This window comes from Clarias gariepinus, chromosome 5, assembly GCF_024256425.1.
Source record: "Clarias gariepinus isolate MV-2021 ecotype Netherlands chromosome 5, CGAR_prim_01v2, whole genome shotgun sequence".
NCBI lineage: Eukaryota > Metazoa > Chordata > Actinopteri > Siluriformes > Clariidae > Clarias > Clarias gariepinus.
In genome coordinates this window covers 4,845,001-4,862,200 of record NC_071104.1, presented here as the reverse complement: position 1 = coordinate 4,862,200, position 17,200 = coordinate 4,845,001, and the positions used below count along the sequence as shown (strand labels likewise).

At 41.7% G+C, this 17,200-nt stretch overlaps 1 protein-coding gene across 7 annotated transcripts in view; it reads right to left on the bottom strand.

Moving 5' to 3' along the window:
- The window catches only part of lrch1 (leucine-rich repeats and calponin homology (CH) domain containing 1), a 71,489-nt gene that overhangs the window by 26,542 nt on the left and 27,747 nt on the right, over positions 1-17,200 (bottom strand). For 6 of the 7 annotated variants that reach the window (XM_053496029.1, XM_053496032.1, XM_053496033.1 and 3 more), the window contains exons 2-13: positions 16,617-16,761; positions 14,412-14,538; positions 12,237-12,342; positions 9,129-9,265; positions 8,888-9,018; positions 6,598-6,685; positions 6,185-6,290; positions 5,245-5,324; positions 3,172-3,239; positions 2,080-2,142; positions 1,315-1,392; positions 672-708 (exon numbers count right to left, since the gene is read on the bottom strand). In XM_053496029.1, the coding sequence (XP_053352004.1) occupies positions 672-708; positions 1,315-1,392; positions 2,080-2,142; positions 3,172-3,239; positions 5,245-5,324; positions 6,185-6,290; positions 6,598-6,685; positions 8,888-9,018; positions 9,129-9,265; positions 12,237-12,342; positions 14,412-14,538; positions 16,617-16,761 (1,166 nt within the window). The remainder of the gene's footprint in view (positions 1-671; positions 709-1,314; positions 1,393-2,079; positions 2,143-3,171; positions 3,240-5,244; positions 5,325-6,184; positions 6,291-6,597; positions 6,686-8,887; positions 9,019-9,128; positions 9,266-12,236; positions 12,343-14,411; positions 14,539-16,616; positions 16,762-17,200) is intronic. The other variant, XM_053496030.1, reaches the window with a different exon arrangement.

Sequence of the window (17,200 nt, the reverse complement as noted above, 5' to 3'; positions counted from 1 at the left end):
AAAATTAAGGATTTTTCTCCCCCCAAAAAAATCTGTAGTGTCCGTAACCATGTCAAATTCATGTTGCAATATCTTAACAATTTTGCCTTTTAGAATAATACACTGAAATTGTATTTAGTGAATGCGTTTCTATTTATCCGATAAAAATCTAAATGTTTATACATATTTACAAAACAACGAAGCATGGATCAGGAGATAAGAAGCATTAAGAATTATTAAAAATGGTGTTATATGATCCTATCTGATAATTCACTTTTACACCTAGGTCAGACACTTTGTAGCACCGACACCATGTTTCGGCCGGTAGGATTATAGAGGAACGCCTCAAATGCAATCATGAATAAACTCAAAATAAATAAGACAGTGTGGCGATAAGGAATTGTCAACTCCAGTTATAACTCTTAATCTCCGGGCGCTTGTCAGTTTTCATCCAATCTCATAGTCTCTCAGAAGACCTTTTTCTACTTCGATTCAGTTCTTAGTTATACCAGTAAGAACTATCATTACAATACCGTAGCTGTGTTTTGTCTGGGTAAAGTGTTAAAGTAACATTGTATTAAGAGATGATGACGTGAGATGATGACGTGAGATGATGACGTGAGATGATGGCGCTGTATCAGTACAAGTGGATGGGAAACATGCCGCATGGACACAGCGATGGGAAACACTACCTTAGGCGTTGTCTGTCCGTCTTCACTCTCCTGACCACTGAAAAGGAAAAAGAGGGGATATATATCAAAAAACAGGGTCAGACTGACAAATAATTATATACAGTAATAAATCTGAGGAATGTAACACTTGAAGGTGTGCTGTTGGTAAAGATGATCAGCACGGTGTTTCGTTCGAGTGGGATTTTTGTTACCCCCAGAAGTACTTTTTTCTCGTACCTGAGCCTCCAATAAAAGACTGGACTCCATATGAACTGAAACACATCTCCTGTTATACTGAACTTCCAGCCTCCTAACACACAATCCCTGCTCTCACCCACATGGGGATGGGTTCCCTGAACCCGAATGAACACCGTCACGGCACCGACACTGGAGACTCCTTCCACAAGAAAGCTTAAATAAAAATCTCCTGAAAGGGTACCTGCCCTCCTCTTTGTTTAGTAACAACAAAACATTTTACTTGATTTATTATAATATATAAATATACTATTTATTTATTCTTAGTTTACGTGAATAATCTCTATAAATAAGTGATATTACATTAATATAAACCTGTGATACAGTCGTGTGGATCGACCTGCGATAACCTCCGGTCAATAGGACGTCCAGTGTGTTATTATAGTTAAACAGGTCGAGAGAGACTTACTTCAGAGACTCGTCCACTGTGACCATTTCCACTGGGTAGAGTTTAATTCCAGCCAAATCAGCCGAGCTCATTGTCACTCTGAATAAACACACACACACAAAACCAAGAGGTGCAGTAGATAAAGAAATGAATACACATACAGATAAATAAACACAATAACAGATAATATACTGTATGGACAAAAGTATTTGGCCAAACCTTCTATCACATTCTATTTAAACGCATACACTTCAATATGGATTGGTCCTTTTTTTTTTTTTTTTTTTAACATTTAGAACCGCTCCCACTCTTCTTGATTTCTGAGTGTTTCATGCCCATTCATTCTGTAGAGCGTTTATGAGGTCAGACACTGATGTTGGACGAGAACACCTTGCTCATAATCTCTGTTCATCCCAAAGGTGCTCGATGGGGTTGAGATCAGGGCTCTGTGTTTGGGCCGATCGAGTTCTTCCACACCGAACTCATCAAACCTTTATAGTCCTGGGTTGTGCAGTGGGGCGGAGTCATGTTGGAACAGAAAAGGGTCTTCCCACAAAGTTAATAAAAAGCATAGCAATGTCCAAGATGTCTTGGTATGCTGGTATTGCCTAAACTCCTGAATTTAATTATTAACAGGTTTGGACAAATCCTTTTCTCCATGTAGTGTGTGTTAATGATATCAGAATGTAACGGGACTCTGATCCGTGACCGTTTTAAGCTTGTAGCGCCGGTGCAGGAGGAAAAACGTAAAATGTAAATCTTTAAGGTGAACGGCTAAACATCTACCTGTTAGGGTTCTGCAACAGCTCCACGGCCTCCTTCAGCGGGTTGATCAGGTTAACCTTTGACCTGTATGAAACACAGTGTTTTTACACTCAACTCCAGAGGCAGGATCCACCCTAGCCTTTTTCGTGTATCATCATGGGTTTAAATCTCAACAATGCCACATTTATCCTGGCCTGGATGTCAAGAGAGGACTGTGTTTGCCTGTGCACTCTCACCCCCACTCCGCTGTCAGTCACCAAGACACCAGCCAATCAGAGGTGCCTGTACAGTAAGCTCATTTATGCAGAATCCCCCTGTCGTGTCATCACCATGTGACACACAATGTCTAATGTCAGCGGGTTCTAAGTTAATGTCTACATTTCTCCAGATCTGTTGTTTTGTTGTTGTTAGTCTTTCAGCTGCTCCTGTCAAGGAGTCGCCACCATCTGATCCGCGTAACACCTCCCCCTTCCTGACACAACCCTCCCAGTTTATCCGAGCTTGCGATCGGCACTGCGACCAGCGGCTGGGCATCGGCTGGGATTTAAACCCAGGTCCTCCTGCATGTAAAGCCAGAAAACTAACACTGAGCCACCAATGCCCGTTCTCCAGATCCTCTGGATGCACCGTGACTCTGACCATGATGAAGCCGTTACTGAAGACATCCGACTGAACACATTGGATCGATGCATCGTTAGCTAACATCATGGTGGAGTTTGGGTTGGTAATATACCATTTTTTGCTAATTTAAATACAATTTAACCTCAAATGCTAACCAGGTATAGGGGATGTTACATCAGCAAGCAGAGAGTGGTTTAGTACTTGTAGAAACACCGCAGGTCCTCAGTACCTAAATAAAGGTACTACATGTATGTAGATAGCAGGGTGGTTCCATCAAGCATGCAACTTTTGTACCTTCAGTGTAGGTCCTTTGCCTGATAACACCTATGCAGTTTACTGCTAACACTGATCTTTTACAGTAGATCATCAGTGGTGTTTAAGCCGTGATTATCAGTTATTTTGAAATGAAAAATTAAACGTACAGTACTGGGTCATGAACCCTGAGACAGAAGAGTAACAGAACAGTACGGATGAAAAGGTAAAGATACTCACGATTGCTCGGCTCCCCAGTTACTGTCCTCCTCAATTCTGAGAGGCTCGTCGAAGTCGACACCTCGACTCTGTACACACACACACACACACACTCATGAACACATCATCTCCAGCTGCAACATGTCATGTGACATCACAGTAAGGGACTGACTGAGTGGAAATCAGAAAGGACCTTTGTTATCACAGTGGCTGACACACACACACACACACACACACACACACACACACACACACACACACAGCTCTGCCAGTTCCAGATACTGAAATCCACTACCAATCTGACAGAAAAACACCAAATCCCTTAAGATTTAGATGTGATGTCGGGTTGATAACAGATGAAGAATGAAAGCTTCGACACTGGAAATACTGAAACTGGTAAAAGAATATTAACAGACCCATTCAGTATCTGAAACGCGGTGACCTATTTTAAAAGTGTGCCAGTTTCATGTAAGTGCTAATGTTAGCATTAGCATCTAAAGGTCTCAAAGGAGAATGTGTAATAAAGGGTAAAGGATTGTAGGTGTCCTGCAAAACTACAGGATTTAAGCGAGGAACTATCTACAAGGCTTTAATTACTGCAGTGATTAGAACGTTTCAGCAGCAGCAGGTCCTGTAACCCTAACTGATGCAGTGAGAAGCTTCTCCTCTTAAACAGCCCTGTGTCACGGTAATGATGTTCATGTGTTTTAGAAGAGTCTAATTATTGTCCTGCATCGGGCAAAGGCAACAACTTCTTCTTTGTCTTTGGGCTGTTCCCTTTGAGGGGTCGCCAGAGCGAATCATCTGCCTCCATCTAACCCTATCCTCTGCATCCTCTTCTCTCACACCAACTAACTTCATGTCCTCTCTCACTGCATCCATAAATCTCCTCTTTGGTCTTCCTCTAGACCTCCTGCCTGGCAGTTCCAACCTCAGCATCCTTCTACCGATATATTCACCATCTCTCCTCTGAACATGTCCAAACCACCTCAATCTGGCCTCTCTGACTTTATCTCCAAAACATCTAACGTGGGTTGTCCCTCTGATGAACTCATTCTTGAAGCCAAACAACTAAGGAAGATGCACTAGAGCTATGTTTAATATTGAAAGTAAGAACATTTCCACACACACACACACACAATGTGACAAGAACAGGATTGGGAATAAACAGCTGTGTATCCATAAAAAAAAAATAATAATAAAATAAACACTTGTCAGTGAGACTCAGTTTGCTAATGAGTATAAAGACTGGAGCGATGGGAGAAGGTCATGTGACCTGATGAGTCCAGGTTGATCTTATTCCAGAGCGATAAGTGTTACCCTAAACGTTCCAGGTATGGGGCCAAGCACCGTTGTCTCGTCTGCCTCCAACCCGTCAAAAGCCACTGTGGTCGGAACGGTTTCAGTGACGTACTGGTGGGATGATTTTTTTAACTCGTTACTGGTTCTGAGATTAATTAATTGAAACTAACGCATTATAATCATTTTCACTGCCCTATTCACAACACACTGCCCGCCCAAAATAGGGGCGTGTCAGGGTCAGAAGGGAAGGACATGAAGCGATGCTCCCATCATGCATAGTGTCCACTGTACAAGCCTCTGGAGACAGTCTGGGGTTGATCAGTTACTCAGGTCGAGACTCAGTAACGTTATGGGGCAATAAAGCGAAGTCAGCTGACCACCTGAATGTACTGAATCACCAGGTTATCACATCTATGGAGGTTTCTCTTCCAGGACTCGGAGTGTGAGAGAGCGATTCTGGGAGCATGAGGAATTATTTTCATACGTGAACTGGACACCACGTTGCATAATCAAAGCTTTTTCAAATCCCAATAACATCATTTCCATAACGTTCTCCGCCCAAACGTCAACCTTTTATTTATATAGTGTAATCAATTAGCTGCAGAAGAACATTACACGTTCTCCCCCCAACAGCGTTGCTGCAGCTTTGCTAGTTTAGATGACGAGAAGTTTCACACGTCTCATCTCATGGCTAGCGTTTAACACTGCAGTGTGTGACCTGCTGCAACAACAACACAGCACACACACCTTCACTCTTCCTCAAATACACACATGAAATCTGCAGAGGGTTACCTTGATGTAGTTGACAAATCGGGTCGTGTAGGCGGGATCTCCGTAGATGAACTGTCCAGAGTCAGAGGGGCTCGTGTCTGCTACAGTAAACACACACACACACACACACACACACACACACACACGAGCTCAGTGCATGATCACTAAACTGGTGCTCAGAATGTACACATGAAAAATGAGATAAAGTCACCAACACAATCCTGTGCTACGCTAGGACAGATAGCAAACTGGATTTTCCCCTATTGTGACCTCATATAAGAAGAGCCCCTCCCCCGGCTTGTTCCGCCGTTCTACTCTCTGGAGGGGCGTGGCTCAGCACGAGCTCATCAGTCTCTTTTGGAGGAGTGAAATAAAGGAACATGAAGGATTTAAGAAACTGTCTAATCGTCTACGGGCCGAGTGGAGCAGTGAAGGAAAACGTAAAAAATATGGAACCTTAAAAAAGTTATAATCTTGTGTCATTACATCATTAAATATGTTTAAAACACAAACAGGTAAGAGAGAAGCAAAACTGTTAATAATACATTCATCTGTATTGTGTTGGGTTTAAACTTTATTATAAAGTGAAATTAAATACGCATGTGTGTGTGTGTGTGTGTGTGTGTGTGTGTGTGTGTGTGTGTGTGTCCTGTGCAGTGCAGCTTGCATCGCTCTAAAGCTTTCAGCACCACTCCCACCATCCTCCCTGTGCACTGACAGACGCTTCCCCTACAGTATCTTTACACCCCGAACCCTGCCTCAGGTCAAACCCTGGTCTCTCACACACACACACACACACACACACACACACACACACACACACAATCATATAACAGTGTGTTGTCTTTGGTCCCAGTGTGTTAGGTGTCAACAAGAGGATGTCTGAGTTCCACTCCTTTCACTTCCTACTGTGTGTGTGTGTGTGTGTGTGTGTGTGTGTGTGTGTGTGTGTGTGTGTTACCTGTTAGGGAACTGATATGCTCAGTGGAGTCGTCTTTACATATTCCTTCCTCTTCTGTGATGTTGGACATGGGAACATTCAGACTCAGACTGTCCTCATCAGAGGGCTGACACACACACACACACACACACACACACACACACACACACACACACACACACACAGAGAGAGAGAGAGATAATAGCACAAATGACACTTAAATTTTTTTTTTTTTATGTTAACTTGAACTATTCAACTGAACCAAAATCACACACACACACACACACACACACACACACTTTAAAATCATTTCAAGTAGCACTAACTGTACAATGTAAAGATGTAAAAATAAAAATAAAAGAATGATAGCATATAAATTCACACACACACACACACACACACACACACACACACACACACCGAAGCAGACTAACCTCAGTGGCAGAAAGGCGTTTGTCCCCATTATCGCTGCCCACTCCGGAGTCACTGTCGAGTTTCCTATGTTGATCGATGTCCTCCGTACTGAGAGAGAGACACAGAGACACAGAGACACAGAGACAGAGAGACAGAGAGAGAGTGAGAGAGAGAGATGGAGCTTATCTTCTGTATCTGAAACCCCTCTCACCAGCCCTCCCTCTCAGTGCCAACGTCACACCCTCGGTCTATTAACACGGTTCCGCAGAGACGAGACGCTATACGTACAACATTCTAAATATATCCGTCACTCTTCTCATCCGTCCAACCTGATCACACTTTCTCCTGATTACAGCTTGAAATGAAACTCTAAAGCTCTGACTTTGTGTTCGGGAGCTGTGTGAGGTGCAAAGGGTTCGATTCCAGGCTCGAGCGAAGAGCACTAGAGGTTCTTAGACACACACTCGTCTCCATAAACCTTTATGTCTGCTGTATGTCTGAACACACACATGGAACAACTCTGACCAGGGTGAAGAATGTTTCGAGTAGACATGTACAAGAGTGTGACGTACTGATGTAGCTCGTAGCTGTGCGTTGGTAGAGTGAGGTGTGTGTGGGCAGGTTGGGTGGATTTCCTCCAGCTGGAATACTACTTACTGTCCTGGGGTGTGAAATATTTCCAAACATATTTTATTTGTCACATGTACCTTACACGGGGTCAGCCAGGATACAGCGCCCCCTGGAGCAGATAGGGCTAAGGGCCTTGCTCAAGGGCTCAGAAGTGGCAACTTGGCGGTGCTGGGGCTTGAACCCTCAACCTTCCAATCAGTAACCCACAGCCTTAAGTGTTCGAGACACCACTTCATCATGAATAGCGTTTTTTGATAAAACAAATATTAAAGTTTGGATAAAGATTTCTGGTTAGGCAGGTTTTCAGCCCTGCCCAGGCGGGATTTTGACAGTATGATCTGGCAACCCTGGGTTAAATCTGTACACTTGATATTGACAGGTGGAAAGCTTGGAGAGCTCTGCACATTCTGCATTCTGTTTCTCATCGAGCAGGATGTGAATTATTTTAATTATGCAAATTATATGACTGATATCCATAATGTGTTCTAACATCTAGAAATGTCAGAGCGAAGTGCTCGTGCTATCTTAGTTAAGCTCCACATGCTTCCGGATTCATGGGTGGAGAATTTGCCACCAACCCTAAGGCATGAGTTTCCAGCGTGTGAAGAATGTCCATGCAGCAGTGTACTGGGAGGAGCTGCAGGTGCTCGGGGCTCTGAGGCGGGTGTGCAGGTGGACGTCTCCGCATCAGGTCTCTGAAAAGAGGAGCTTTGGATCTTCCAGAAGTCTTCAGAGACCCAGTGGAATGCCTGCGTCCTCGTCCTCCAGTCAGACCAGCTGGCTCCTCCGTGGACAGCCACAGACGTTGATGAACAGAAACCAGGCTGAGCGTACACTGCTGTGCTCTGATTTCAGAATGTGTGTGTTTCAGAGACAAGCACTAGATGGGTGGGTATCACTGAAAGGTCTGGGATCACTGAGGTTTCGTGAGGGATCACTGTGGGAGCAGGAGTATTCTTTAAAGATTTGATGTATTATCAGTGACACTAAAATGATAAGATGGACGTGTAAAGACGTGCGGACTGATTCTGTAAATGAATACAGCGGTATTAAAATACAAAACATTTTTGCCAAAGAAACTGAAATTTTGCAAGAAATCGAAGCGTTTTCGGCATATGAGCGATCGAGCTGGTAGCGCATACAGTACTTCTGCTTGTGTGTACTTCTGGTAGCTGATCAGAACTTGTTTGCATCAGTGAAAAGCCAAGTGAAGGAAGTTTAAATATTTTTGTGGGTTGCAGGATTTAGTTAAAACTGAAAGATTTAGTGAGAATGTCATCAAGGACGGTAGCAAGAAGAAAAGGGAACAACATTCAGTTTGGTTTTTAAAGCAGCCAGTGCCAAGGAAATAAAGAAAATTATAAATTAAAGGTTAATTGAGGTTTAATGTCTATTTATTTAATATTTTACTTCATTTATGTGTCTTTTCTAAATGTTTTAATTGTTTTTAAACGCAATTATATGACTATAGTGTTGAAAACTAGTGATATGTTTGTGTGGCTGGAACGGATTATCTGCATTTACATTATTTCCTATGGGACAACGTGTTTCACAATACAAAATTTCACCTTAAGAACTCGCCTCCGGGACGGATTACATTCGTATGCCAGGAGCGTAAGTGTGTGTAAAACCCTACGTTCCACATCCCGGGTGTTTATGGGTATCTGTTCAGAGACTGACCTGCCAGTGGTGGGACGTGATAGACCGAGGTGGTCCATACCAGGAAGGTAAATGGTGTCGACCATCTTGGCGCTGCGACACGCCTCCATGGCGAGGTATTTAAATATGTGAACTTTTCCCTTTATACAAATCTGCAACAGACAACACATCATCACAAACATACACACACACACTGTCCTCAACATTTCCCTATATGTTATGTAGGTGTTTTTACTGCCGTGTGTGTGTGTGTGTGTGTTACCTGTGCGGGGGGGCTCTGTAGTGGGTTGTTCTCTAGATGTAGTGATTGTAGCTGCGTCATTTTGCGATAGCAGATGGGAATCGTGGAAACTTTATTACAGGAAAAATCGAATTTTACCAGAGGTAGATCTGCCAAGTCTGACACACACACACACACACACACACACACACACACACACACACACACAGAGAAAGTTAAATGATTGCCACCTATACCATAGTATGAAATTCAGATAAATAAATGATACAGTAAAGAAATGCAGAATGAACCACAGCGCTGTCATCAGGTAAACACTGATACAGCAGAACATCAGGATTAATCTTTTAAAGATACAAAATACATATAATAATAACAGAAATTATATTAGTGCACCCCTAAATAAACACTTAACAGTATGAAAGGGGAAACTGATTGGCTTTGAACTGCAATAGATCTCGGACTTTAACTGCCTAACACTTCATTACACACCGAGAACGTGAACTGTAACAAATCTTTTTAAGTTCATCTGACAAAGGTTCAGAGGCAATGCAAACTGCATGAGATTATTATTAAGAAGAGCTCACACACGGGATTAGTCACTAATAATCTGTTCAACCAGGCAAAGTTTTGATTCAGTCCATCAAAAGAAAATTATGGAAATGTGTATGAAATGTAAAAAAATGTGTATGAATCAGAATGATCAGATCGTCCCTGATGAGCGAGCCGAGCGCGACGGTGCTGAGGGAAACACCCCCCTGAGATGGCAACAGGAAGAAACCTTGAGAGAAACCAGAATCATGGAAAAACTCATAAGTGTTACTTTCTGACCTATTTCCTCCTAAAATGTCCAATTCCCTAAATATTTAAACTGCAAGATAATCTCAGCAAATTAAAAGCACACTCAAAGCCAATTAACCTATATATTAGTAAATGAAAGTATTTTATTAGTGTAATAATTAGTACAATACTATTAGTATTAGTATATTGTTGGTATATAACTAGTATATTAGTATTAGTACATTATTAGTATTTTAGTACTAGTATTAGCATATTAGTATTACTATCAGTATATATTATTATTTGTATTATTAATATATTAGTATTAGTATATCTTTAGTTGTTGTCATTGGTCTTTCAGTTGCTCTCGGTAAGTGCTCGCCCCAGCAGGCCATCCGTCCGCACATAGAAGCTTGGCACAGGTTTTACGCAGGATGCCCGTACTGACGCAACCCACCCATTTTATATTAGGATATTTTATTATTTATATTATTAGTATATTAATATTAGTTTATTCTTAAAGTATTTGTATATTAATTAGGGCAGAAACGATTCCTTAAGTAACTTGAGTAATTTGATTACAGAAAATGATCGAGGCAAAATCTTCTGCCTCGAGGCTTAACACAACTTAGTAATCATGTATAATTATTTATTTTAATGTGTGCCTTAGTTTTTTGATACTTAGTAATTTGAAATACCTTTTTTTTTTTTAGTTTTTGCATCTGAGAAAGGGCTTTAAAATAAGAATGTACGGCACTGTGATGCACTTAATTCATCTCATTCGACTTTAAGCCATTCCTGGTATTGTGAATAATAACAATGTTTATTTTTAATAAAATGCTGTATGCGTTTAAAAAATAAAAGTTGATTCTTCTAAAAAGAAAAGAAATTAATCTTTGTTTCTCTTATATATTTTACATTGCTGTTTAATTAAGCAAAAGTAAATTTTATCCGATTAGATCAATACTCGATTACTAAAATATTCAATAGCTACAGGCCTAACATTAGTACAATTAAACCGTGGATTGCGAGCATCATTCGTTCCAGAAGAGTGCTTCAAACAATCGTATATCAAAATACTCGCATATCAAAGCAAATTTCCCCCATAATAAATAATGGAAACTCGGATGATTCGTTCTACAATCCAAAAATATTCATATAAAAATAATGAATACAAAATATAAAGTAAACATAAAAAAAATTAACCTTCACTTTACCTTTGGAAGGCACTACTGTGTATGATGACTTTCACACACAAACACACACACGCACGCACGCACGCACGCACACGCACACATCCACACAAGCGGAAACACTGCTCTGTCTGGAAACAAGGGACCTCTGTAATGACACTCGCACGCACACTAACAAAAACACTGCTTTGCACAGAGAGACTCTAGATCTCCCACAAGTAACCCTTTTAATGACACTAGCTTTTGCTTTATGCGCACACGTTGTCACAATGTTACAGTAAACAGTGCACGCACACTCGGATGTTGACTGTATGAGTGACGCACTGCACAGCACAGCGCGCGCAAGAGAGAAGAACCATTGGCTCAGTTGTGATCAGGTGACGCTCAGCAGACGAAGCACATGCATATTACAGTAGTTAAAATAATAGTAGTGTTACATTAAAATTCATTAAAATGTTTTTCTAATCTTGCAAAACACTGAAGGACCAAGTTACCCACAATCCAAAGTTCCACTGTACTAGTACTGTATACGCATATTATTAGTATATTAGTATTAGTACTATTAGTTTATTAGCATTCATATTAGCACATTATAAGTACAGTGTATTAGTGTATTCTTAGTTGTATCATTTTGTTCTTAAGCTGAACAGTAAAATATTGAGTCAAACGTTGCCTGTAATTTTGCCCATTATGGCTTGTTATCATTATCACATATTTACAGAACTTCTTGCTTGGCATGGGAAAGTGTACATGGATTCTCTCTGCTCTTCCTGAAGGATGAAGTAAGTAAAAATAAACTTAATTAAAGTTCGGTTCACTTCACTTCGGCTAAACACTTCACTTAAAGGACTTTTATCTGTTTTTTGGAAGTTATATGTGTCTTGTTTCATACCTCGTCATGCTCACTGTTCTGTGCTGCTCCCAGGTTATTATGCTAATGCTAAGACAATGCTACCGCTAAACTGATTCCTAGTCCACGTTCGTGTTCCCTCGTGGGGATGTGACACACCTGCAAAGAACACCGTGCCACTGGGCTAAGCACGCCGATGTTCAGCGCTATTTACTTTAGCTAGGACAATGTGCACTCTGGGGACACAAACACACACCCCATGTGTACCATGTCCTGTTTAATTCCTGTTTAAGTCCTGATATTATATACCTTCAGGCAGGACACAAAGAAGGTTCCGGCGCACATTGAGCTCTCGCAGAGCTTTGAGCCGTCCGATGTGACGCGGGAGAGCTGTGACCTCATTACAGCTCACATCCTGAATAGGACAAAAACACACACACACACACACGTTACAGGTTTCCATCCAGCTATTTTTGTGAAACTTTATATTTCCATGTAAGAAAATAAAACTACAGTCAGAAATCTTCAAGTGTTTTAAATTGTAACAAATGCAATTAAGCCTTTTTTCTTTTTTTTTTTTTAAATCCCAATGACTCCCAAGTCACACCCTGCTCTGCCCGTATCGGGCTTCGGTCTGCCCGAGTTAAATCCTGCTCTGCCCGTTCCTCTGCCTCAGCCAGACCCTCATCACTCCCTAGATGCATGGAGACTTTGTCGCGGTCAAGCTCACTCCATAGGACCACGAGGCAGAACCACCTCATCCTGAACACTATCTCAGTTTCAGTCCAGCCAATACAGGAGGCTAAAGAGGCGGCCCTCCCAGCCACAAGCTCACGCCATGTGGCAACCCAGTGATTACACCAAGCTCCTGCATGTACACCAAGTTCCAACTCACCCGTCACCTACCCACTGCCATTATCAAGGTCCTTGGCACTCATGGCAAGTTCCAATATGTCCAGTGCCATCCTAGCCCCCATGCCAGGTTACAGGCCAGCCGCCATGTCTGGTGTTTGTCCAAAAACCATGGCAAGTTGGGTCCCAGTGTCTGTACCAAGTTACATCCAGCACCCAAGCCACGACCAGGTCCAGTCGCTCTGCCAAGTCCCGTTCCAGTATCTGTACCCACCACAGCCACCAAGCCTACAGGTGAATTCTGCCCTGTCCAGTCCCACCCTCGCCGCTGGAGAAGTTGACATGGCAGGGTGGAGAAGCTGGCCTTCACCCACTGTATGCACATCTATCTATCTGTTCCTTTTCTGGGTTTTGTGGACTTTTGCATTGTATGACTTTCATGTTGACTTTTGTTCTGATGTCAGTCACATGGTCTTCATGGTAGTCACTTGCTCCTTATTCGGTCAAATATATTTGTCTATTTAAAGTCCTCGTTTCAGTTTGTTCTTCATCTTGGGTCTGTTTGAACTGTTATTTTCCCCAGAGGTGAAAGGTACTTTTTCTTCACTACAACTTACAGCAAAAATCATGTAAATGAGAATTTTGGAAGGCTGGGACACTTCACCGCAGTTCCAACTTTTCTTCATTTCACTCCGCTTTACTCGAGTCCCAGACTATAAATACATGACTGTAGACTCTGTTTGCTTTTGGAGACGATTATTGTGAATTATTTGGCACAAATACAGCTTGAAGTTCTCTTTCATGATGCCTCCAGAATTTAAACTGATGGGGATCGATATAGCCAAAAACCAAAAGTGTACAAAACTGTACATTGTAGGACAGAGATCAGTGTTTCTGGGGTTCTACTTTCTACTAGAGTTGCTCATTTCCTGTTTACGGTTTGTTCACTATAAGCACACAATTTTCAGTTAGTCAGTGTGAAGTGTTGCCATTCTTTCCATTCGTGCAAATGGTGAGCTGTGTTTCCCCCTGACTGCCTTGCTGTGCCCCTCATAAAGTAAGAGGAAATAGCAAAGTTTTAAGTAGGCAGAGCGGTGCCTGGTGTGTGCCAGCAGAGGGAATCGAGCACCCCTCCAACCCCGGCAGGACGAGGATGTGAGGCAGGGAGGTAGAGAGTCAGAGCAACGTTCATGAGGAAGAGAGACACAGAGATGTCAAAGATTGGGGCAGGAAGACAGGGTGACATCCACAGAAGGGCAGGGAGATGGAGTGACGTCTTCAGTTGTGCTGAATGTCACATCAACATCTGGGGCGTGGTATAGAAATGAGGTGAATCCAACGGCAACGGTGCGAGATGAAGGCTTGTCCCCAGCAGGCCGGGGTCAGGGGAACAGAGTCCTAACATCTGAGATACAGTATGTATTTGCTTGCTCTCTGTGCCACATGGCACAATAACACATGATTCACTATGGACCGCATGCTGCTCTCTACATCTTCCTACACATCACTCAGAGAGGAGAGAACATCTAAGGACCAGAGATTTTAAGTACATGAAAAAAACAACAACAAAAAAAAGGGAACATGGATGCAAAAAGAGCACATGCATCAGCAGAAACACTCACACACACTTACTAGTTCCATGAGGTTGGTGAGCTGGCCAATGCTTTCCGGCAGAGCGTTGAGTTTGTTGTTGCTGGCGTTGAGGACTCGCAGAGGAAGACCACACACACACACCGGCAACACCGACAGCTGGTTGCGACTGAGCATTAGTGAAACAATGGGGAAAGAGTGTTAGAATCAACAGGAGGAACCCCCAAAAATAGCTGACTTTGTTTTTTACTCCTAAGATGTTCAGGAAGTGAGCTTTGCAGAAAAGAAAAGAAGTAAAGAAAAGAAAAAAAAAGTAAAGAAAGAAAGAGAGGCTTTGTGTTTCCTTTTTTCTTTGATGTATAAAAATTGCTGCATGGATAAAAAAGAACGAGTGATAAAGCGCAACACAGAGAGAGATAAATGATGACATGACCTCCATCTCATTCCACTTCCTATCTCTCATCACATTTCTTCAAAGATGCGTTCATATACTTACTTAAATAACTGATGTTATCCAGCCCAGTGTGCACGTTTTACACGTTTCCAAGACTCTACTTTTAGCGATATTATAGAGATTTGATGATCCACCGAGATTATATCTGATCTGATTACACACAGATCTTCCACGACATTAACACCACTGCCAGGTCAACTGAATAACAATAAATGGTGACAGGATGATTGACAGGATGATGGGCACCCAAGGCCTCACTCATGCCCGCAGGGGGGCCAAAGACCACCAGTCTGGTCCAATCCCACAGCAAGGGGAATGGAGCACAAATTTCTGAAAAAGTCGACTCTGACCACGAGGGAGAAGTATCAGAACACCCAGTGGGTCACAGCCTGTCGCGTGTGGGGCTTAGCAGGAAAGGAGTGCAAGGTTGTTGATCCGGCCTCCAAACCCCAATCTGATCTAAGGAGGCCCCATCCTACAAACACCCAGCATCCAGTGTCCATGTGCCAGACACCACAGCGCACCCCAGAGGTCTCGTGAGAGGTGCCAGAGCTGGCACAATAGGAACCTACACACTACTGGGCATAATGGTTTGGATTTTAACGGTATGTCTGGTCAGTGTATACAGTCAGACTTTAGACTGTTAGACAGATGGACAGATAGAACTTTATTGTCATCGTATAGAACAGGTTCTCAGCAATGAAATCCAGTTCAGCGTATACCAGAAGTGCAAATGGTAGTGTACAGTGGTACCTTGGCATACAAGCCTTAAGCCTTAAAAACGTTCACCCTAAGAACTGGCATACGAGCCATTTTTGACAGATGAGAGACCGAACCGAGCGGAACTGAACACTGGCTAAGTTGCGGCTCGTCCGGGAGCCGCATAAACATGTTTGTGTCAGCAGAAAGAAAAAAGAATCATAAATTAGGGTTACGTGAGTTTTAATGTCTATTTATTTCATATCCTACTTCATTTACATGTACGTTCTAAATGTTTCTATGCAAAAATATGATTATATTGTTGAAAATTTATAATATTGGTAATATCTTTGGGTGACTGGAAGGGATTATCTGTATTTACTTTAGTTCCTTCGCGACAATCTGTTTTACAATACAAATTTTTGAAGATGAAGGTTTTATATAGACTGTAAATGTTACGCTGTTACGTATTAAGAGAGTCAGGGGAAATACTTATATATACACAAATCTTACACTTATATATTACATATATATTTATGAATAATAGGGAAAATAAGTTGGTTGAGTGAGTTTAATTTACGTAATTAATTTTTCACTTTAGTTCAGTTAATTAGCCAATAAACTATGAAAATTATATAAAAAAATACTTTTAGCTAGCTTAACCCTGCCTCGAAAGGAAACACCCTAACCTGTGCCAGTGTCCCCATCAGGTATCATTTTTCTGTTTTGGCAAACATAAGTTCCATAAATATAATGTTGTCTAAGCAGTGTACATAATATTCTAAAATAAAATGAAGATCATTGTAAATGTTAACAGAATATGGTATTATTTAATATTAATGATTATTAATAAAGAAAAAGACAACAACGTATGTAGGTTTTATTTGAGAGTAAAACATAAATTGTAGGCTTTGTTTCTCCACTTTTTTCTTTCTCTTTAGGTTCTGCCAAAATCTAAAACGTCTACATTCAACATATTTTATTTCTATATTTTAATATATTCGATTTTTTCCCAGCTCTTACCCGGGTCAGACTTCTTACTGTTTAGAATCCTGGCCATAACTAAGTGTGTGTGTGTGTGTGTGTGTGTGTACCTGATATTTAATGATGTAAGAGACTGCAGGCTGATGATGGAGTCAGGAATGCTTCTGATACAGTTGTGATAAAGGTTCAGCGTTTCCAACGAAACCAGCCGCGTGACTTCAGGAGGAACCTCCGTCAAACGGTTCTTAGAAAGATCTGAGAGGAGGAGAAGAAAAGGGAGAGATTAATGACCCAAACACACAGAATAATGCGAGGCGCCTTTTCTGTTTTTACTTTTCTGTGGATTTGACCTCGACTGTAATAATACGTACATTATGTTTACTGTGTAATAACAGCATTTAAAGAAGGAGATGAAGATGGAGTTCAATAGCAGATTAAAGTCCTCCTTTAGATCAGTAACAAAAATAAAATTCTACATTTCAATAAAAGGATAAAACACCAGCAGAGTCACGACCTGGTGGACCTGGACCTTCTGTAACATGTTTGAAGATCTGTCCAGATGAACACACCGCTCTCACTGTTAGCTGCTGCAGGAAAGTCCGCGCGGGATTAATGATGTATTTATAGCTAATGTGTACTCGCTCAAATAACCTGACCTCACTCTGAAGCACACGTTAAATCATTACACTGTGTT